The sequence below is a fragment of the Arxiozyma heterogenica genome, assembly GCF_036370985.1.
Source record: "Arxiozyma heterogenica strain weizmannii chromosome Unknown scaffold_7, whole genome shotgun sequence".
NCBI classification, from domain to species: Eukaryota; Fungi; Ascomycota; class Saccharomycetes; order Saccharomycetales; family Saccharomycetaceae; genus Arxiozyma; species Arxiozyma heterogenica.
In genome coordinates this window covers 436,962-459,718 of record NW_027042660.1, presented here as the reverse complement: position 1 = coordinate 459,718, position 22,757 = coordinate 436,962, and the positions used below count along the sequence as shown (strand labels likewise).

The following is a 22,757-nucleotide window of genomic DNA, read 5'->3' as shown; positions in this document are numbered from 1 at the left end:
CTAACTAAATCACAACAGTTAGATGGAATACAATAATAATAACACTTTTATTTGAGAGTTTATTTGTGTGTTCAAGTATACATATGTATATATAAATGTATAAGATTATTGAAACTATTAAAATCATTGTATTTTTCTTTATATATATATATATGGGTGTGTGTGTGTGTATTACCTCGTAATCTATAAACCTTTAATTTTTCACCTTAAGGGATATTTTTCAGGATCAGTTTATTTTTTTAATTCTCTTACACATATTACTAATCAAAATTAGTAATATCTGTAGAGAATTAGTATTTTGAAAGGAATTTAACAGCGGAAATAATACCGAAGAACTATTTTATCGGAATTCCTTAATCCGCATAGAACTGGTGACGGGAATACAACTCCATGTCAAAAGCATAGTCGAATTCTACAATATGAATAATATATACATGTGCACATGTATATATTAATACATATTGACTCTCAATCATTGTTAACACGGTAGATTTGAAGCATATCTACATTTTATAATATTCTAATAGTGTTGAGAATGAGCGCCTTTATTCATTGGATATATAGTAAACATTCTCAATATTATATTAAACAGATTTAGTACACAAAATTATAATAAAGTTCTTCACTTTCTTTCTCTATATACAACATAGAAGTAATAATACACAAAGATTGTAAATAAGATAAAAATAATGTATGATGAAATCCTTGGCTTTATATATGTTAACATTAAGCCATTTTCCTCTACGAACAGTAAGGTGTTTAATAAACAAACTCAACAACTTTTGGTGACCTCTCAACAGTTATTACTCAACAATTTATCGTTTAGTGTCTGCTAAAATCTTATTGTTCTATCTATTTTATTATAGAACATTCTATTTCAGCAAATAGAACATTCTGAAATGGAATGGAATTTTATTATTGCTGTTTTTAAAATAAAAATTCTTTAAAAGATCCTAGCGGATCTAACAAAAACGATAGGCGATTGTATATTGAGTTTGATATTCTATTTATTTGAATGAGTTGCGTGTTCTAATTGCAATGGATATCATCACAATTTTGTACTAATTTCATCTTTTTCACCGCTTTCATATGAACAAAATAATGATTATATATATTTATTGTGCTTAGATATGAATTTGATGGTTCTTTTCTGCTTGATTTCTTTTTTTTTTTTTGTACCCTTTTTTTGTTATCGAGAAAAGTGAAGTGGAATTAGTCATGATAACTACTTTATTAGATAGAAGTTGTACTAAATAGACTCTTTGAATCATACATTATAATGATTTATAAACAAATTCACGTTCTTTCACTGTTTGAAGAACAGATATTTATTGTTAGGTTGAATAGCTATTCAGAAGGAATTAAATGGCTATAGGGAGAATAAAATTACTAAACTAAGAACGAAGAGTAAAAAGACGAAAAGAAATAAAAAGAAAAATAGCTAAGTCACAATATGTCACAGATTTTATCGCAAAAGATTAAAGTAGCTTTGATTCAATTGAATGGTTCTAGTCCAAATAAGCTGGATAATTTAAATAGAGCAGCCAAATTTATTGAAATGGCCATGCAAAAACAACCTGATACAAAGATTGTAGTATTACCGGAATGTTTTAATTCACCATACTCTGTAACTAAATTTAGAGAATATGCAGAGGTTATTGACAATAAAGCTAAATCACAGTCTATTGATTTCTTATCAAAAATTGCTTTAAAGTATGGTATAATTTTAGTTGGTGGGTCTATCCCAGAAATCGATCCTCAAACAAATAAAATATATAATACATCACCAATTTTTAATAGTAAAGGTGATTTAATCGATATACACCGTAAAGTACATTTATTTGATGTTGATATTCCAAATGGTATAACTTTTAAAGAAAGTGAAACTTTGTCCCCAGGTAACAAATTGACCACGGTTAATACTCCTTACGGTAACGTTGGTATTGGTATCTGTTATGATATGAGATTCCCTGAATTGACTACCATATCAGCAAGAAAACCGAATAATGCATTTGCCATGGTTTTCCCCAGTGCATTTAATACTGTTACGGGTCCTATGCATTGGCATCTATTGGCACGTTCTAGAGCTGTTGATAATCAAATTTATACAATATTATGTTCCCCAGCAAGAAATTTAGAGAGTTCTTATCATGCTTACGGTCATTCTTTAATATGTAATCCAAAGGGTGAAATTATCGCTGAAGCTAGTGAAGGAGAAGAAATCATCTATGCTGAATTGGATCCAGAAGATATTGCAAATTTCAGACAAGCTATTCCATTATCAAGTCAAAGAAGATTTGATTTATATAAAGATATTTCAAAATAAATCAAGTAGTATATAGTAACAAAAAGTTGTCAAATTTATATAAAATTATGTTTGTATATAATATATACAACTATTTTTGCGTAAATATATTGTGGGAAGCCCTAATTGAAAATCTTGAAATATGTAGTCCGCAGGTAATGTCAAATGTCCAGGCAAAGGACTTGGAATAGCTGAAAATTAGGACCCAAGGCCGTGAGTGTATTTGAACGAACGATCGTCAAATTAATATTGATGGCAAATTACTAAGAAGCTTATTTAAGAGACTTACTTTTGATTTTTGAGAGAGAGTACCAGAGGTAATTATCGGCATTAACATTCGTATTCTATCTAATAGGTTCCACTTAAAAGAGGGAGAACGATAATAACCTGAATAATAGGACAAGATCAATGACAACTAGGATTAAGCTATTTAATAGTTAGAATAAACCAATTATATAATTTTTAAGTGTTTATATATATAATTAATATCTATATTTTAGTATACGACTTGAGATAACTTCGTATAATATATTTGATGCTCAGATGTGTTTATTTTTCCAAACTCTTTTTAATATTAAGTTTTGGGATGGCTCTCTTATCTAAAAAAAAGGACAAAAAAACGAAAATACTTTACAAATAACCAGATACCAACATAAAAACAAAATTGTTGTTACGGATAAATTATTAAATTTAATTTCAACACAATTAATTTTACTTAACCTCTACATCGTATTACATAATAACTTTAATACAATCTTTTATATGATCTTTTTAACCTATTATTGCCATTATTTATTATATAATTCTTGTATGATATTAGAAAATAACTCTTGATATAAATATAAGCAAGGATATGATTAAGAATACACCCTCTAGTGCGTCTTTCACTAAACAAAACTAGGTTAAATGAGATCTCTCATAATCGTCATTATCCTCAAATTATTCAATTGTATTCAACAACTAATACAAACTCTTAAACAAGTGATTCTATAAATAAGCTATCCTGATATTGCGATCTTACCCATAAGATCCAAATATCTACTTATTTTTAAATTACTTTATTGCAATTTGTTAAATAATTAAATGCGTTAAATATTTGATATAATTTGTTCAAAAAAATCTAACTTTCTATAAAAGGGGTAAGTAATTATTTTATTTTTATGGTAATTCGCACCTATAAAATATATTTAAACAAATATTCACTATTTACCTATATCTATTTCTCAGTAAACGGAAAAGAAAAGTTTTTTTTTAACGCTTATACAAACAAAGACGTTCATTTTCTTTTTTATGTTGAAATCAAAAATTGGGCATTAGAAATGTATATTTTAAAAAAATATAGGTGGTAGGAAGAACGCTTTAATTTTTTCGGATTGTTGTGGTTTGAAGTTGGTAAATAACTTAGAAAAATATATTGTCAACTGAATAGAAAGTAAAATAATAATTTTATATAAACATGTAATATATGCAAAAATCACAACAATCAATGTTTGCTAATTTTTATTGTATATAATAAAAAAATACATAATTATTAGGCAAAATAAATAATCACAATGTGTAATAACTATGCAAGAATACTTTTTATGTAGTTTTCATCCAGATTTATCAAAATCAAAAGCAAATGAAAAAATATATAATTATTTACATCAATAAATACTACTTATCTTGAATTTGTTTCTTATTCCTTCCTCCACCTCCTATATATATATATATATAAAAGGTTATTCTCATTTAGTGAAATATTTATTTTTATAAAAAGCACAGAATATGTATCACAAATTATGATAGCACATTATCTACTCTACCAATTGCAAATCAGAAATAAATACATTATTAAAAACTAACAAAGGTTTTTCATATGTAAAATTGGGTGTTGTGATTATTTTTAATCGAATTTTCTGATGGTTACCAATTTTTCTAATAATTGTCCTATATAGTTAACTCAATCGTATTTTTTTTATCTTTACAAGTAAATAGTTTATATACCTAAAAGTCTCAATATTGTTTCTATTAGCAAATAAGTGCCTATTATTGTCATTTCCATAAGAATTATTTTATTTTAATCTTTCTGCATATTTTTAATGTAAAAATGTAGCATGATATGTAAAAGATATTTATCTTTTACCAAAATTGTTTTCAAATATTTGATGAAATAAAAATTATTCTAGAAAGAGTATTGAAAAAAAAATAGAAAGGTTTACACAAACAAGAAGCTATCATAAATGTATATGAATTAAATGTAGAAAAAAACGGTATCTAGAACCTAATGATGTTTGTAATTCCTACTGATACCAAAATTTCAAGATACTTTAATGTCAAATTGTCTAACTATTATATTAAATAATTCTCTGATAATTTAAATAAATTTATAAAAACTATTCTGAAAACAAAATTATGATAAGGTAAATAATATATGAGTTCTGTTAATTAGTTAATTAGTTAGGAAGTGCGAATAATATCAAACGGATATTTTAATAATCGAAACAATAATTGTTACAAATGGTAAAGGACTTACTAGATAGTCTTATATATTAACAGCTATAGTGAGCTTTTCTATGTATTTGTTCTTTTTCTCCTATATATATTATATAAAATATCCATAAAAGAGGAGTTACAGAAGATGGATTTATTTTCGGAAGTTGTTGTCCTTTTATATGTTTTCTGGAGCTTGATCAATTATTCAGATTGATACATTAATGAGCTTAGTAATCCAAACCCTAAAATTTATTATACTAATTCAGGTGCACTAATGATAAACGGCACAATTCTTATGGTCATTAGTAATAAATGTGTGACTTATTAAAACAATAGATAATTCTAGATTCACTCAGAATCTTATGTGATCTTGGTAAAAATAACCTTTTTATTATACAGCATCTAATGGTGTAACATGAGTAAGACATATTAAAACAATAGATAGTTTTAGATTCATTCAGAATCTTATGTAATCTTGATGGTAATAAGTTTTCTATTCCACAAGAAAAGTTGTTGTAATATGATGTGGTCAGAGTTTTGTATTATTCGGGGAAGCGCTAGAAATATCAAACGGATAATCTATTAATAATCGAGACAATAATTGATACAATCGGTAATGCAATTATTAATACGGTCCTATATATTAACGGCAATATCAAGCTTATATAATTACACTATTTGCATATTGTATTCTGCGTTCGATGTTCGGTGGTTGTTCGTTTATTGTTTGTTGGTTGTTCTGTTTTATATATAATATTTTTAAATTATGTGTAAGAGAGGAATAACAGAAGATAGTTCCATCTACAGAAAACGTTGTCCTTTTATATGTTTTCTGGAACTCGATCAACTATTCAACTTGATATATTAATGAATTAGTAATTCATATCTTTATTTTTAGTTACAATAATATAATTGAAGATCATAGAACATTTAGGACAATAGGTTATGGTGGCGTAGTAGAAATATAATGAACACGGTGTACATAAACATAATATGTTATGGTGGCACAGTAACAACAATATATGAACACGCTGTACACTAGGTGGCAAATGGACACGTTGGTCTTAAAACACAATAGAGCACTTTAAATTCAAATAGAATCTTACGTAATCTCGGTGGTGTTACCTTTTTATTATAGAATAAAAGCCACAGGTGGTAGGCAACTTGGCCGAGTGGTTAAGGCGTAAGATTAGAAATCTTTTGGGCTTTGCCCGCGCAGGTTCGAATCCTGCAGTTGTCGATTCTTTTCAGCGTTGAATTTTTTGCTGTTTCTTGTAATATCCGTTAATACAAATGATAGGGTCCAATATATAATTTTTTTTACCTTTCATTTTGTAAATGTGTTTGCAAGGTTAAAACCTTAATTTATAGATCAGATTCCAGAGATATTATGTAACGAATGAAGACCTTTTGAAAGATAAATGTTCCCCTAAAATGCCCAGATTTATATTATGATTATAAACAACAAAAACAAGAACCTCATTAGCAACTAAAGAGTTTGCAAAATCGTCCACAGTGACACTAGGACAGCATATATCACATAGTTAAGAATTCTATATCATTTCTTTCTTTTTCTTTTATATCCTATGTCACTAATTATTAAAGTTTCTTTTCAGTTATACTGTATCTTCGGATGTTTGTACCATTCAGATTCATTACATGATTAGAAACCATTCATTATCTCTTTTATTAATTGTAATTAATGATATATGTCCAAAAAACTCTGATACTTTCCAAGAATATATAAACATTAAAAAAGTAAATTTAATTTTTTTTAACATTCTTTATAATACTATCTGATAAAAATCTTGAATTTACGCTCACCTACCTAATAGTTTTGGATAGTTTCGTCACTGTTTAATTACTAACTTTGAAATAATCTACTTATATTTGTTATTTCACCTATTTTAATTTTTATAACCAGGTTCGGTCCATGGAAAACTCTAGATTTTTAAGTATTATAAGGAATGACATCAGTACTAATACAACTATTGACAATTTATTAATAAATAAATAAGTATATATATGTTTACGAAACCTTTGTGTAACTTAACTTTTTCCACCTACGTATAAGAAAGAATGTAAAATCAAGTGTTTTAAAATTCACAACTTAAGTTAATTTTTAGACAGATGATAATAGAAGAAAGAATACAGTTGACTCTAAGATACGTCCATTGTTACATACTGTGTAAAACTGAGTATTATCACCGAAGGCAAATCATATTACACTTTCAAGAAAATAACAGTAAAGTTATATAAATAATACTGTTTGCTTTTGATAGCAATACTATATATAAAATGATCATATCAAATTTTTAATATAACTCTTCAGTTTATGGTAATGTACTCATCACATAACACATATTATTACTACTGGTAAAGAGACTTCTGTTAAGGAATAAAAGGAGATCAAATTGTCAGGAAAGTGTACATTGTAAGTAATATAGTATCATTTATTTGAAGAAAAAACGAAATAAGTCAAAAAAAAAGACTGGAGCATAAACGTCAATCTTAAATTGCCAAATTGCTAATGTTCACAACCCTCTCATCATAGTAATAAAATTGCAAAAAACTTTGTGTTCCTTCAAAATTGTCTTAAGAATGAAATATGCATTTTAAATAATAATCATAATCATAACTATAATTATAACTAATGATAGCGATACCGCTGGATAAAAACAAAAGAATGTGAAAGAGAAATTGTTTTTGTGTATAATACTCTCCAATTTCAGGACACTTTCCAAATTGGGAAACTCGTTGCTACTGGAAAATGACCAGAATGAAGTAATAAAGAAACCATTTAAACCTAAGTTATGTTCTATGTTAGATTGACTTTTTAAAAGAGAAAAATTGCTCACCCAACTTTAACTAAGGGGTATACAAGCATAGAAAATTTCAAATTCAGAAAATTTAAATAACACAGTCTTTTTTATTATAAAAACCCTGAAAAAATTTGATATTTACAAATGAAAATATTTAATAGTTTGAAAAAGACCAAGATAATTTTATCCTTACTATATACTTTTTTTTTATTTTTTAAATTTGTCTTATTTATTGTGGAATATTCATGAAAACAAAAAAATCCCTTTGTAATAATTTCTTTAATATAATATGAAAAATAAATGAATATATTATGTAACTTTTAAAAAAGCGTGACCTCCACTTCTTTTTCTTTTTCTTTCACTTTTTCCAAAAGAATCTAAAAAAAACTAGAAAACCCTGTATTAGAGTGGATTTGTTTATTTTACATAAAGGTTAATTTTTATAAAACCCTGAGTTGTACACGTCAGTCAAATTAAAAATTTAAAGAAATTAAATACAGAAAAACAAAAACTGACTAAAGAGTTTTATGCCGAACGCAACAAAATTAATGTAACCCTAACTTAGAGTATTTTTTCAAACGTAAAAAAAACTGAAAGGTCTTAACAAAGATTACGTAAATATATAATCTGAACTATACAAAAATATGAGAAATAATCATGTAAAATTCTATCACAAGGGGAATAATAGATGAAATTATATCACAAAAAAAAAAAAAACAGAAAATTCAATTGAGAGTTGGTCATCAAACTTGAAAGAGAATGGGCTTATAACCTACGAGAAATCACAATTTTCACGGCAAATTACTATATACTAATGAATGACCATAGATAATCATGCTGTTCTTTATTTAGTTATCTATGAAACTACTGAAACCTTACCACAACGTAGATTGACGGCATCTACTTCAGGATATATATATATATGTGTGTGTATCTATAAATCATTTTGACGCTAAATTTATTGACATATCTAGAGAGCTCTCTACGTAATCTGACCGCTTCTCCTTAAATATCCACTTTACTTGTTTCTTCAACACCATAACAAAAACCTATTAGCTCATTGGGTGTTGTATTATTAGATTTTACTTTTCCTCACTGATCCATACTCGTGTAACTTATAGATTTCCTTTGCAAAATTGTTTTTTTTTTCTTTGATTGACTTGACAAAAATTAAATACATAGAAGAATTCATTTCACTAACAAACTTTTTTGTATCAGATAGTAGAAGCGAGTAAAATCTGAGTTGTTGTAATTTAGATCGTTGCAATATCTATCATTATCTATTCCATACTTTGCTTTTTAATTTAATTTTCACCTTATTTTTCTGCCTTTCATTTCCATCCCCTTATCCTTATTTCTGCTTATTATCCTTTTATAGATTACTTAATAGACTCAAATTTAACAATAAAATATCCCACTTTTGATCTTTACATACTGTTATAACCATAATCCATTTCATAAAGAATGTCGCAACAACAAGAAGAAAGAAAACTACAAAAACAAATTAAATATCCATGGTGGTATGGTGGTGTTGCAGGCATTTTCGCCTGTATCTGCACTCACCCATTAGATTTAGCAAAAGTAAGGTTACAAGCTGCATCTTTACCTAAACCAACATTAGTGGAAATGCTAACAAATATTCTAAGGAATGAAGGTGTTTTAGGACTATATTCAGGACTTAGCGCAGCTGTCTTACGACAATGTACCTATACCACTGTTAGGTTCGGTATATATGATCTATTGAAAGAACATGTGATTCCACAAAAAGAATTAACAAATATGGCATATCTCTTACCAAGTTCTATGTTTAGTGGTGCTGTCGGTGGTCTGGCTGGTAATTTTGCAGATGTTGTTAACATCAGAATGCAAAATGACTCAGCCTTAGAACCTCATTTAAGAAGAAATTATAGAAACGCATTTGATGGTGTTTGGAAAATCTATAGACATGAAGGAGGTGTGAAGACATTATTGACCGGTTGGAAACCAAATATGGTCAGAGGTGTGTTAATGACAGCATCTCAAGTGGTCACATATGATATTTTTAAGAATTATCTAGTGACTAACCTAGATTTTGATCCTGCAAATAAGACTACACACTTTTCTGCCTCATTATTAGCAGGGTTAGTGGCCACTACAATCTGTTCTCCAGCAGATGTCATTAAGACACGTATTATGAATGCAAGTAAAGCTGAAAATAAGTCATCCATTGAAATATTAACGACTGCTTTACGTACAGAAGGTCCATCATTTATGTTTAGAGGTTGGTTACCAAGTTTCACTAGATTAGGCCCATTTACCATGCTAATTTTCTTTGCTATCGAACAATTAAAGAAACATAAGGTTGGTGTAAAGGAGGAGGAGTACGTGTAATGTGACTGTATCTTATATTCGTTTGTCTATGTCTTTTTTTAGTCCTTAATCGACTGATTAATTTATTTATACATATACTTGATGATTTTATTCAATACGTTTGATTATTCGATTCATTCACTTAAATTGACACACTCATAAATAGCATGTAGTTACATAATAACATTTATATGTATATAGACCCCAAAAAAAATTATGTATATGTATCTTTTTACATACAATTATTAGTATGTCTACCCGTGCTGATTATCATCAACGTTAACAAAAAACAAACCAAAAAAGGGTCTTCTTCAAAATATATCACGTTATACGAATACGATTTTTTTCAAAGAAGACGAAAAACTTGAAATGTTTGTGAAAATTTAACAAAAACAATTAAAGAAGTGATGGACGAAGAGTAAGCAAAATAATACTTTGTTTTCTCTATGTATGGCTATATTGTAACGACCTTTCTCAGTTTCTTGTTTTAAAGACTCGAGTACTACTACAAAACTTTCTTCTCCTGTTACACTCTTCTTTTTTTTTAGTGATTTCAAGGATCACCTGAAAAAATACAATCTAACTATATTCCGTAACGGATTGAATATTGCCTTTGTTATTTAATTTTGCAAAGAGTCTAAGTAGTTCAAAAATTCCAATACATTCTGTGAAAGCATCTATTTTAGTTTGAATTGGTTGACTCAATATTGCGTTTGAAATTTACAGTTACACTTATAATTACAATTATAGACATATTAAAATATTACAAAAAGTGAATAACAATAAGCATGTCCACTGCTGAAATTGCCCAACTTTTAGAAAACACAATTTTAAATCCAGATGGTAATGTCCGTCTTCAAAGTGAAACTCAATTAAAGACTTTATCAAATGAGAATTTCTTGCAATATGCAGGACTGTTGTCTCAAGTGTTAATTGAAAAGTCATATAAGATGGAAGCACGTATTTTAGCTGCTTTATCTTTAAAGAATGAATTAATTGCCAAAGATTCTGTTAGGTCTAAACAGTTTGCACAACGTTGGATTACACAAATTGACACCAACTCTAAACAACTTATTAAAAATAATGCACTACAAGCTTTAGTATCTTCCGAGGACCGTGTAGCAAATGCTGCTGCTCAATTGATTGCTGCTATTGCAGACATCGAATTACCAATTGGTGATTGGCCAGAGTTGATGAAAATTATGGTTGATAATACCAACCCAAGTCAACCAGAAAATGTCAAAAGAGCCTCCCTATTATCATTAGGCTATATTTGTGAAAGTGCAGATCCTCAATCTCAAGCTCTAATATCAGAGTCCAACAATATATTAATTGCGATTGTGCAAGGTGCTCAATCATCCGAACCGTCTAAAGCAGTCAGATTAGCTGCTTTAAATGCTTTAGCAGATTCTTTAATATTTATTAAAAATAACATGGAACGTGAAGGGGAAAGGAATTATTTAATGCAAGTTGTTTGCGAAGCCACCCAGACAAATGAGAGTGAAATCCAAGCTGCAGCTTTTGGTTGTCTTTGTAGAATTATGTCCTTATACTATTCTTTCATGAAACCATATATGGAACAAGCTTTGTATGCATTGACTATATCTACTATGGAGTCAGCAGATGATAAGGTTGCTTCAATGACAGTTGAATTCTGGTCTACTATTTGTGAAGAAGAAATCGATATTGCCTATGAATTGGCACAATTCCCAGGATCTCCATTACAGAGTTTCAATTTTGCATTAGCCTCTTTAAAAGATGTTGTACCAACTTTGTTAAAGTTACTAACTAGACAGAACGAAGATTTTGAAGATGATGATTGGAATGTCTCAATGTCTGCAGGTGTCTGTCTACAATTATTTGCTCAAAACTGTGGTGACGCTATTTTAGAACCTGTGTTACAATTTGTAGAACAGAATATCACAAATTCTGATTGGAGAAGACGTGAAGCTGCAGTTATGGCATTTGGTTCTATTATGGAAGGTCCAAATAAAGATCAAAAGATATATTATATTCATCAGGCTCTACCTGCTATTTTAAACTTAATGAACGATCAATCACTTCAAGTAAAAGAAACAGCAGCCTGGTGTATCGGTAGAATCGCTGATATAGTAGTAGATGCTATTAACATTAAAGATCATTTACCAAATGTTATACATTCTTGTGTCAGTGGATTAGGCGATCATCCAAAGATTGCTGCTAATTGTGCGTGGACCATTATTAACCTAGTTGAACAGTTAGCGGACCAGACTCCATCCCCAATTTTTAACTATTACCCAGTTATTGTTGACTCATTAATTGCTGTAGCTAACAGATCTGATAACGAGTTTAATGCCAGAGCTTCTGCTTTCTCTGCCTTAACCACCATTGTAGAATGTTCAAACAACGAAGTTGCTGAGACAACTGCTTCTATTTCTAGCTTTGTTATGGACAAGTTAGGACAAACTATGTCTGTTGATGAATCTCAATTACCTATGGAGGCTCTACAAAGTTTACAAGAACTACAATCCAATATATTAACCGTTCTTGCTGCTGTGATTAGGAAGTCACCAAGTAGTGTTGAGACTGTTTCCGATATGCTAATGGAATTGTTTATGAAATTATTAGATAAAAAAGACTCTACATTTATCGAAGATGATGTTTTTTATGCAGTGTCTTCCTTGTCATTCTCCTTAGGTTCAAAATTTGAAAAATATTTAGAGGCCTTTTCTCCATATCTTGTGAAAGCATTAAATCAAGTGGATTCCACTATTGCAATTACTGCAGTAGGCTTTGTTGCTGATATTGCTAACTCTTTGGGTGAAGATTTTAAGAAATATGCAAGTGCATTCATGAGTGTTTTAGGTCAAATGATCTCCAATTCTAACTCCAAAAAAGAATTAAAACCGGCAGTATTAAGTGTGTTTGGTGATATAGCTTCCAATATTGGTGCTGACTTTACCCCATATCTAGGTGATGTTATGAATTTATGTGTTGCAGCCCAAAATACAAAACCAGAAAATGGCAGTTTAGATGCTATAGATTACTATATTAAAGTGCTTGAAGCAGTCCTAGACGCTTATGTTGGTATTGTAGGTGGTCTTCACACAAATCCACAAGTTATCTACGAGTACGTTGGAACTATTTTCCAATTTATAACGCTCGTAGCAGAAGAACCACAGTTATACAGTGATGACTCAGTTTCCAGATCTGCAGTAGGTTTAATTGGTGACATTGCAGCTATGTATCCTGATGGATCTATTAAGCAATTTTACGGCCAAGAAACCATCATCGATTTTATTAAGAAAACGAGAAGTAATCCAACATTCTCTCAGTCTACTAAAGCTACTGCAAGATGGGCTAGGGAACAACAAAAGCACCAATTAACCTTGTGATATTAACTCAATCATTTATTACTCACCCATTTTTTTTATCTTTCTACCTCTAATATTTCTGACATTTTTTTCTCTCCTTCCCCCCTTTTGCATGCATTATTATCATTATTGAACCCATATACATTTCTTCTATTTTTAATCATTTTTGATTAAAAGTTTATAATTTTTTTTATTTTTTATTTTTATTTAATTATTCCTTCTTTTTCTTTTTATTCTTTTTTTATCTCTCATCTTTTTACCTTTCTACTTTTTCTTTTTACATTCGTTGCTAAAGTAATATTATCATTTCATTACTAATAGTATTTTTTCTTTTTTTCTTCTCCTTCTCACACATTTTAATTGTTGCCTCCTGTACTTTGATCTTTTTTTCATTTTATTTCATAATATTCTTTATTATTTTTTTATTTGACCATATTGTAACATTTCAAATTTTTTAGTCATCTTTCTTTACTCTCTATGCATTTATTCACTAATTATTTTTGTAATTTTAATTCCAATAGTATTTACTATTGATATTTAACCTGAATATATATAAGTATATATTTATAATTTAAATTCAACAAGCAAGATAAACAAATTAGGATTCTTTTTGTTTACCTTCCTTTTTGTTTTTGACTTAAGAATATTTCACTTAATGCAACTGTTGTTTTATGTAAATGCATTTTTAACATCCTACTCCCCAATAAATTTATAAAGAAGAATTAATTATTGACTATTATCTTCTCTATGTTTTTTATCGGAATTTAACAAAGTAAATATTTTATGTTATATCAACTTGAAACATACTCTTTATTGTTAACATTTTGGCTTTATTTTTTTAAGAATATTTGCAAAAAGTTTGATACAAAATTAATTTTTAATGTTGACATAAAACTCATTAATAAAAGTTAAGAATATCGTGTAATTTAACCTACATAGTAAATGAAGAATATTATTGTTATAAAATTTCCCTGTATATATGTTCTTTTTATTCAATATTAAGGAGATCCCTACAAGAACCTTAGAAAAAATAACAATTGATAGAGTAACAATAAGTTGCACACAGTTGTAAGATAATCTCATACAATAGGCTGAACATTCAATATCTTTGGTAACTGTGTAAAATCACTGTAACACAAAAGCTCATTTAAGAGAAAGTTTTTCTGCTTTTGCAGCTCTTTAGAGTGTACCATAACTTCATCATATGTTCATTTAGTTTTCTCATATATAGAGAAAATAAACTAATCATAAGTGTTTAAAGCATATAACTCATCAACAGATATTTTTAACACTTTTTAAGAGTAATATATCATACATTTAAAATATAGTCATGATTTTACATGTACAGAAAATTAGTTTCTTTGATAAGGTAACGATATGCCCATGTACGTTCTTAATTTGTTGTATGAAAAATGTAATAAAATGTAAAATAAAAGAAAAGAATATAAAAGCTTCATTATTTTTACTATAAGGACTTAGTAATTTTACCTTAAGTAATGGATATTTTTTATCAATATTTATTTCTAATCCCTAATTAATAGGGATTTTTTCTACAGTATTACAGAATGGTCCAAAAGTGATTTCTGTCAAAAATTCTCTAGAAAACTCCAACTTTGGTACATCTAACACTGTATATGCTAACAAATACCCATATAATACTCTCAAAGTAGATTCATGTGCAATAATCAAGACATTAGTATTCATATGTTCTAATTCCAGTAAAAGGGATTCCATTCTAACCGCCAAATCATGATATGATTCAGCTCTTGGATATCTATAATGATACGGATCTTTTAAAAATTCTGCATGTTCATTTGGATACTTTTCTTTAATTTCCTCTATAGTCATGTCAGCAACGCTACCTGGTTGCAGTTGTTTCAATTGGCTTCTTTCTTGTACATCAAACCCTTTTTCAATAAAAAACTTACCAGTAGTATATGTTCTCTTCCTTGGACCAGTCCATATAACTAAAGACTCTGTATCTACTTTTTTTCCTTGTCTATGCATCCCAACCCTATCTAAAACTAAATCTGTTAAGTTTTTAGAGTAACGAATTCCTTCTTCGTTCAAGACTTCATCATTTGTATATTTATCTGAATCACTAGTCCCACATCTAGCTAGGTAAACACGACTAGTCTTATTTCTCAAATTCATTAAAAAGAAAACTATTTTGTTAATCAGATAACCTAATTGATTATTATGATTTATAATTAGTTGCTCTCCAAAATTGATATATTTTAGAAAATTACAGTTCTCATCAGGTGTAATGTGTTCATATTGACTTTCTTTTATTGATAATTTCTTCGTGTAATAATCAATTGCATCTTCTTTTCTCCAATTTAAATATTGATTGGATTTTAATGCTATTTCGATATTCTTGTTAACTAACTTCGGATCCGTCACTATTGATTCAATAAACAATACTTTAACATTAATATTTTCAAAAAGAGATACTAATCTCTTTCTATCAGACTTAAGAATATTCAAGGAATCAAAGATTGCAATTTGACCTTTTTTGTTTTCGAAGAAATCGATAATATCTTTAAGAACTTCGTCCACCATATCTTGTTCGAATTTCAAACTTAGAGCAATATTTCTATTACTTTTGTGTCTTCTATACTCTGAGACATGGAATGATCTAGTTCTTACACCTAACCATCTTGTATATCTTGTCATTGATACAGCCAATAAAGTCTTAGATGTGGCAGGTAGCCCAACCAATGCAATCAAGATGTTACCAGCGTGAAATAATGTTCCAGTTTCAGTTGGATACAGTTGTCCTGGTGCCATTGGACATCCGCAGTCTACTGGTTCATGAACTGCATCTTTCCTATAGTCTAGATCATCATTTAAAGTCTTCTCTTTTAAAAAGTTTTCTTTGTTGTTTTTATTAACATTCATGTTTGATAATATTTCCCTTAATTAAACTCTGTACCAGTTTGAAAATTAAAACTCCAAGAGTCGTTTTCTTTTATTGTATTTTTATTTTTATTTCTATTTTATTTTATTTTATTTTTTTTTGAAGGTCTGTGAATTGAGAACGTTATACAAATATACATAAGTTCTCTTTTATTCTGTTTTTTTTTTTTTTTTTTTTTTTTTTTTTGGTTATTTTATTCTCTCTACGAGATACCTTTTACTATGTTTCTAAGAAAGTGGTCGAACGTTCTTTGTTCTCCCTTTGTATGTGTTTTTCAATATTCTACTTATTATTAATTTTAGAGTCCTTGAAAGGTAAAAAAACTCCAGGAAAGTTAAATATTTTTGGTATTATGAACTTTTAGTATGTAATTCTATTATTTTTTAAAGTTACAAAGTTCAAAACTGTCATGTTTTCCTAAAATGGTAATTTTCGGAGATTCATTTTTCTTTTCTGGGAAATTGTTAAAATTAAAATTACTAAATAAAGCGAATAAACAAAGAAAATAATAAAGAGAAGTATTACTGACAAGCTATAACTAAGACTAAAGAATAATCAATATTATGCTACAAGTCAACATGAAATATTGCAGATAAGGTCTTTTCTTAGTTATTCTGATAATTAATGAGTGTCATTTGATATATAATCAGAGATATTTTTCTAAATCATCTGAATTTACCAACTTCTTCTTTGCTTTTTTATTGAAGTACTAGACAATGCATATGTAAAAAGTAGTAGTTTCACGGTGTCTCTTGATTTCTGACTTCATTGAAGAAATGCATCAATGTACTTCTTTTAAATTTCCAACTTAACTTGGTACAAAATTAATTGTTTTATTGACAACCATTAGAAAAGATGTTTTCCTAACACTTAACAAATTAATATAATGATGCCTATTTGGATTCAACAAAGTAAGATAATAATTTATCAGATCCTTGCATAGGGAAAAAGGGACCAACTTTTTACTTCTTACGGAGAATGCAACCGTAGAGTTGAATCAACATTCACATCATCTTACTTTATCGAAAGGTTGACTTCCAACTTATTTATTAAACGTTTTTTTTATTTCTTTTAACATCATAATTTTCCAAATAGGTTTACTACTATTATGACTGCTAAGAATGTCAATAAGAAGTAGTTAATGATGAAACTTGGATACATAAAATTGAACTAAATTTTCATTCATTGTCTACAAATATATGGCCTAGTCTTATGTATGTTGATTTTTTAAGTTGTTCATGTTTTGGCAATCTGAAGTAGTATACAACTAACATATTAGTCATTGGAGAAAGATAAACTTCGTTTGTTTTGAGTTACAAAACAAATTATATGGAGCTAAATATCCTTTAGTGTAGTATTATAAATATTTGATTTTTTTTGTGATCAATTAATACATATTTGTATAATATAACTAATAATTCTTCATATTTTTTTCTCCACCATATGACTCCGTTATAATATGGACAAAAATAGAGCCAAAATATAGGTATTCTCATATCTAATAAATTTGTTACTGCATACAATTTAGATTCGCAAAAATGATATTTTTCATTAATTTAATATATGTGTATATATATTGTGTTGGATTATGAAGATCCCTCGATATAAAATTATGTTTGCATTAAAAAGTTTTAAATATACTCATAAAATAATAAATAATAATGAATTTATATTCAGTGGAAAAGTTTTACATAAGAATTTTCTCTTAGAATTATTTGATTCGTCTTTTGAATTGTTTTAAGTAAAATCCGCTTCCTTCGTCATCATCTTTATTATATTCACAATTTGTGGTTTTCCGTTTCCCACTACAAAAAAAAAAACCTTTAGAAGGGAAATGTGTAATGAATCTTATAGGTAAGGAAAAACTAAAAGGATTGGTTATTTACTGTTATATAGTACAGTATAAGACTGAATTTGCAGTGATAATACCTGAAATAATAATAATAATAATACAATAGCTGCCTTATTGTTAAGTCAATTTACTTAATAAAATTATTATAAAAACGGCTCATAGGAGTAATTTGAAACGATAGAAAATTACATCAATAACAATAAACAAACAATAATATAGGCAGCTGTAATCACTCGAAACATACTATGATACAGACACTCGTCAATAATCTATACATGTACAATATATAAATTACTTCAGTTAAAAAGTATTTCTTGTTTTGAAAATTAAAGTACTGTTGTTATGTATATAGTTGCAAAATAATTATAAATACAGACAAAACGAGATTGAAAGATAAAAAATGAAGAATGATATTTTATTAATTATTTAAAATTTTAAAAAAAAATTTACTCTAATTTACCACCCTTTCTTTCAATTAAAGCCTTTCTGTCCTTGTCTAAGTGTAACTTGGTAATAACGACCTTAGATGGGTGAATGTTGATTGGAACGGAAGCACCGTTAGATTTTTCCTTAGAGATCTTGTCAACCTGAATAGCAAACTTTAATCTGTAAACGGAAGAAACTTTACCTTCTTGACCCTTCTTGGCACCTCTGGTGACTAAGACTTCGTCATCTCTTCTGATTGGTAAAGCCTTAATACCGTATTGGGCTCTTAATTCCTTGGATAATGGAGCAGATAATAAGACACGACGAACAGAAGATGGAGCGTTGAAGTAAGCCTTTCTGGACTTATTTCTGTCAGAGGAAACATCTGTTTAAATTTAAAAAAAAATTTTTCTTGAATATTGATTCAATAAACATATATATTTGACAGTTAATGATTAGACCAATATATTAATTTTGAAACAATAATTTCCATATGTTAGTAAAATGTTTTTCTGGCATTTGACGTTTTCATCACCAGGCTAATAATATGGTTGAGAAATATAATTATCTAATTTGATAGCTTTTGAAACCAATTCTTGGAAAAAAAACCAATCCATACAAATATATGGGAAAATAACAACAATCCACTTTTCAGATTATATATTAATAATATCTGTTCTCACGGTTTTGCTGCAAAGATAAAATAAAAGTCTAGTTCTCATTATGTTCCAAAAAAAGTTTCTCTCATAGTATGAATTGAATATAATCGGCTAAATTTTAAATTTATTTGAAAAACAACGAAAGTTTGTGGCACTCTTAATTACTCGATTATTGAATATTACGATCCTAATTCTTTAAATAATTCATATTTCTTAAAAGCCTTGTTACATCTTACTCTCTCCATAGCATAAAAAAACATACCTAAAGATTGCTTAGCCATTTTTATACAGTTATTCCTGGTGTTATTACTCGGGTCTTCTCAGATGGGCCAAGATAAGACTACTGCTACCAAGACAAGCTGCAAAAATACTGCTATTCTAACTGTAACATATTATAGAATGGATGTTTATTTATGGTAATATTAATGCTTACTGCGTGCTGACGATTAGGTACTACAAGAAGTATTCTGGACTGTATAGAGAGACATTACCCCTAGTAGGAACACTTTCTTACAGTAGAAAAGGTAATAATAAGGAAAATCTTGAACTTGGTCCGGGACAACTGGGAGAATCTGAGTGTCTTCAGAATGAACCGTCCAACAAGCCTGGCATTCTGTTTCTCTCCGCCTGGAAACACTGGCAGATGAAGCAGACAACAGGTAGAATAGAAGCAAACAGTGGGGAAAGATTAAGTGGGAAGGGTGGGGGCATTGTGATTTCTACAGACGGTGTAGACGAAACAGCTTTGAAAAGTTATGTTTGTCTCGTGTATTCTGAAAGGATTGTGCATGCAGAAGGAACACGCCGGGAAAAGGATACAGTTAGAAAGACTATTTTGCTCCTATTAGTCTATGCTGGAAGTATATGGGCTTCTCACTAGATCCAATCTCTGCAAGCCTTGGTTAATAGAATAACCCAAAAAGAAAAGCTACCTTTTGGTGAGGAAAAAATTAAAACGGGTTCTCCAAGAACCACGCGGATTAAGTTATGTCCTTTATTTTTTTCCTATTCTTATTTTTTCTTTCCTTTTATATTTATATTCTAGTAGAATTATCCCAAAAATAAAAAGCAAAATACTTACCCAAAATAGTAATATACATGTAAAAATGAGATATTACTCACTTTTTTCTAAAAAAATGAATTTGTGAAATGTATGGGTGTTGCTAACAGTCCAAAATAAGTTTTTTATCTATTTTTTTCTTTTACGTTTGTTCATTTAAGAGGAAAAAAGTAGCAACTAAAAGATTTAAAAAGTGTTGCCTAGTCGATGTTAATGTATTTAAGATATTAATTTTTCTATATCTTCTAGAATATCTGCATAATATATCAGCCTCAAGCTATTTTCTGGAGCTTATTAATAAGAAATAAAACACTTTTTATAAAAGTCATACATTGCTAAATATCATATTCAAAATAATGTAAATGTTTTAAAGATGATTATTAAAGAATTTCTCAAGATACAAGAGAGATATATAATAGAAATAGATTTTAAGTTTTTTTATTGGTTAAAAAATTACTGTTTTTATTCATAACGTCAACAGAATAATTATTTCATTAATATACACATCCGAAAAGATGTTTTGCAAAAAATAATACGCAATCTACTATATTATTTTTATTAATATTAAGTAAGATCGAAAAAATTGGTTAATTCTAAGTTATGAAGTACATATTATAAAGATAAAGATCTTATATTATCATTACTGCGTGCAATTATTTATAGTGTCAGACGTATTAACAGAGTTAAAAAAGTTAGCAAAAACTGAGCCCCTCCCGGGACTCGAACCCGGATCACAACCACCGGAAGATCGCATGCTAACCATTGCACTAAAAGGGCATTTTCAATAATCTCTTGTTGTGGAATAGAATAGTTATAACCATCAAGATTACATAAGATCTTGAATGAATCTAGAACTATTTAGTTGTCTTAATAAGCCATACATGTGCTACAACATTAGATGCTGCATAATAAAAAGATTGGATTACATAAGACCTTGGCAAATCTAGAATTTACCTATTGTTTTATTAAGTCCCACGTGTATTACTAATCACCATGATTAGAGAATTGGGATGCAGTTCTAATCCAGTAGTGCACCTAAATTAATGTAATAAATTTTAGGGTGAATCAGTCAAGTCATTAATGTAGTAATCTGAATAATCGATCGAGCTCCAGAAAACATATAAAAGGACAACGTTTTCTGGAGATAAAAGATCATCTTCCATAACCGTTTCTTGTAAATAATTTATATATTATATATGAACAAAAATAGAACAACAAGCAAGTAACAAGTTAAGTAACTTTGAATAAATATATTAGCTCGATATAAGCCGCTCAATATATAAGACCGTTTTAGTAATTATATTATCGCCTATAATTGATTACTGTCTCGATTACTTGAATGACTATTAATATTATTTGCGCTTCCCTGGAATACACAAAGAATTTCACCATACCATACTACAACATCTCTTGTAAAGAAATGGGATGATGATAACGTAAGTAATGTGTAAAAATGAAGTTATTAATTTCATATTTGCGCAGTAAAGTTTATAGTAAAAATAGTATCTAAAAACTATATATATAATTGTAAAGCAAAACAAATGATTATACTCTGAAGTTGTCTACCATAACAGTGAATATTCATGTCCTAATTTCCAAAAAGGTAAATGGTGATTAAGTTAGTTGTACTAATCTTTTGTTGGTCATATTTAAAGAAGTATCCCTTGATAGGAACACATAACTAATTTTCTTCATCTACTACTAAAGTTATAGAATATAAAAACAAAAGATTGTCTTTGAGTCGAAAATATATATATATAAAACTAACGTTTTAGTATACTTTTTATGTATAGTATTATAAGGAAACCTTAGGACTGACAGGAGAAGACATATATTATCCAAAATAAAAAAAAATTAGTATAAATTGTTGTTAATTTAAGTTATCAAAGTAACTGATATTTTAAATTCTTTAACAATAACAAAAATATTCCAATTTGAAAAAAAAAGAATATTATATAGAGATGTTGCAAAAAATCAGAACCTTATAAAATTTTTTATGATATCTAGCATTAACATATAGAGAATTAGACTAAAATTATGTATTCTCCTTAATTATTAATAGTTTAGTAAATAAATATGCTAAAGTAAATCTGTTGGAAGTTGGTGCACTTAACGTCCATGATTATGGCAGACATCATTAAGTTATAGATGCTGATTTTATTTTGGTATTAAATACATGTATATACTTATTATATAGTGTATTTAGTATATATTCTTTTATTTACTTCAAGTTTTCTTTTAAAGTTTTTCATTTTTCTTCAAATCTCTGAAAAACATATTTGGTGAAAAATAAAATGTCATCCTGATATTATGGTACACTCGTGCACCACACGATACACAGAAAAACTAATTAAAAATAATTCTCATGGAAATGACAATAATAAGCCCTCATTTTCCAACAAAATCAGTATTCAACCATTAAAAATCCATCCTTTCTTTCATGAAAAATTTTCACAATACCAAATTCAAAGTTACCTAATAACGAAAAGTAAAAGAGTAAATTTTTATAAAACATGTTTAAAGAGTTTCTAAATAT

General features: G+C 28.4%; 6 protein-coding genes and 2 non-coding genes across 8 annotated transcripts; 5 read left to right on the top strand and 3 right to left on the bottom strand.

The window, feature by feature from the left end:
- Positions 1 to 1,453: 1,453 nt before the first annotated feature.
- Positions 1,454 to 2,326, top strand: NIT3 (putative hydrolase; the record flags this gene model as incomplete). The annotated part of the gene is made up of 1 exon (XM_064861332.1): positions 1,454 to 2,326. The coding sequence occupies one exon, from the start codon at positions 1,454 to 1,456 to the stop codon at positions 2,324 to 2,326; it is 873 nt and encodes a 290-aa protein (XP_064717009.1).
- Positions 2,327 to 5,938: 3,612 nt separating this feature from the next.
- On the top strand, positions 5,939 to 6,020 carry PWA37_004861. The gene has a single exon. It is a non-coding gene; the product is annotated as a tRNA-Ser (tRNA).
- Positions 6,021 to 9,066: 3,046 nt separating this feature from the next.
- DIC1 (Dic1p) lies at positions 9,067 to 9,972 on the top strand (the record flags this gene model as incomplete). The annotated part of the gene is made up of 1 exon (XM_064861331.1): positions 9,067 to 9,972. The coding sequence occupies one exon, from the start codon at positions 9,067 to 9,069 to the stop codon at positions 9,970 to 9,972; it is 906 nt and encodes a 301-aa protein (XP_064717008.1).
- Positions 9,973 to 10,739: 767 nt separating this feature from the next.
- On the top strand, positions 10,740 to 13,325 carry KAP95 (karyopherin beta; the record flags this gene model as incomplete). Its single annotated transcript, XM_064861330.1, has 1 exon — positions 10,740 to 13,325. One exon carries the CDS (start codon positions 10,740 to 10,742, stop codon positions 13,323 to 13,325), a length of 2,586 nt encoding a protein of 861 aa, XP_064717007.1.
- A 1,509-nt stretch (positions 13,326 to 14,834) lies between these two features.
- On the bottom strand, positions 14,835 to 16,205 carry PWA37_004858 (bifunctional fructose-2,6-bisphosphate 2-phosphatase/6-phosphofructo-2-kinase; the record flags this gene model as incomplete). Its single annotated transcript, XM_064861329.1, has 1 exon — positions 14,835 to 16,205. The coding sequence occupies one exon, from the start codon at positions 16,203 to 16,205 to the stop codon at positions 14,835 to 14,837; it is 1,371 nt and encodes a 456-aa protein (XP_064717006.1).
- A 2,317-nt stretch (positions 16,206 to 18,522) lies between these two features.
- Positions 18,523 to 19,442, bottom strand: RPL26A (60S ribosomal protein uL24 RPL26A; the record flags this gene model as incomplete). The annotated part of the gene is made up of 2 exons (XM_064861328.1): positions 18,523 to 18,887; positions 19,424 to 19,442. 2 exons carry the CDS (start codon positions 19,440 to 19,442, stop codon positions 18,523 to 18,525), a joined length of 384 nt encoding a protein of 127 aa, XP_064717005.1.
- A 122-nt stretch (positions 19,443 to 19,564) lies between these two features.
- PWA37_004856 (uncharacterized protein) lies at positions 19,565 to 20,041 on the top strand (the record flags this gene model as incomplete). Its single annotated transcript, XM_064861327.1, has 1 exon — positions 19,565 to 20,041. The coding sequence occupies one exon, from the start codon at positions 19,565 to 19,567 to the stop codon at positions 20,039 to 20,041; it is 477 nt and encodes a 158-aa protein (XP_064717004.1).
- An 884-nt stretch (positions 20,042 to 20,925) lies between these two features.
- On the bottom strand, positions 20,926 to 20,998 carry PWA37_004855. Its single transcript has one exon. It is a non-coding gene; the product is annotated as a tRNA-Arg (tRNA).
- Between the last annotated feature and the right edge of the window lie 1,759 nt (positions 20,999 to 22,757).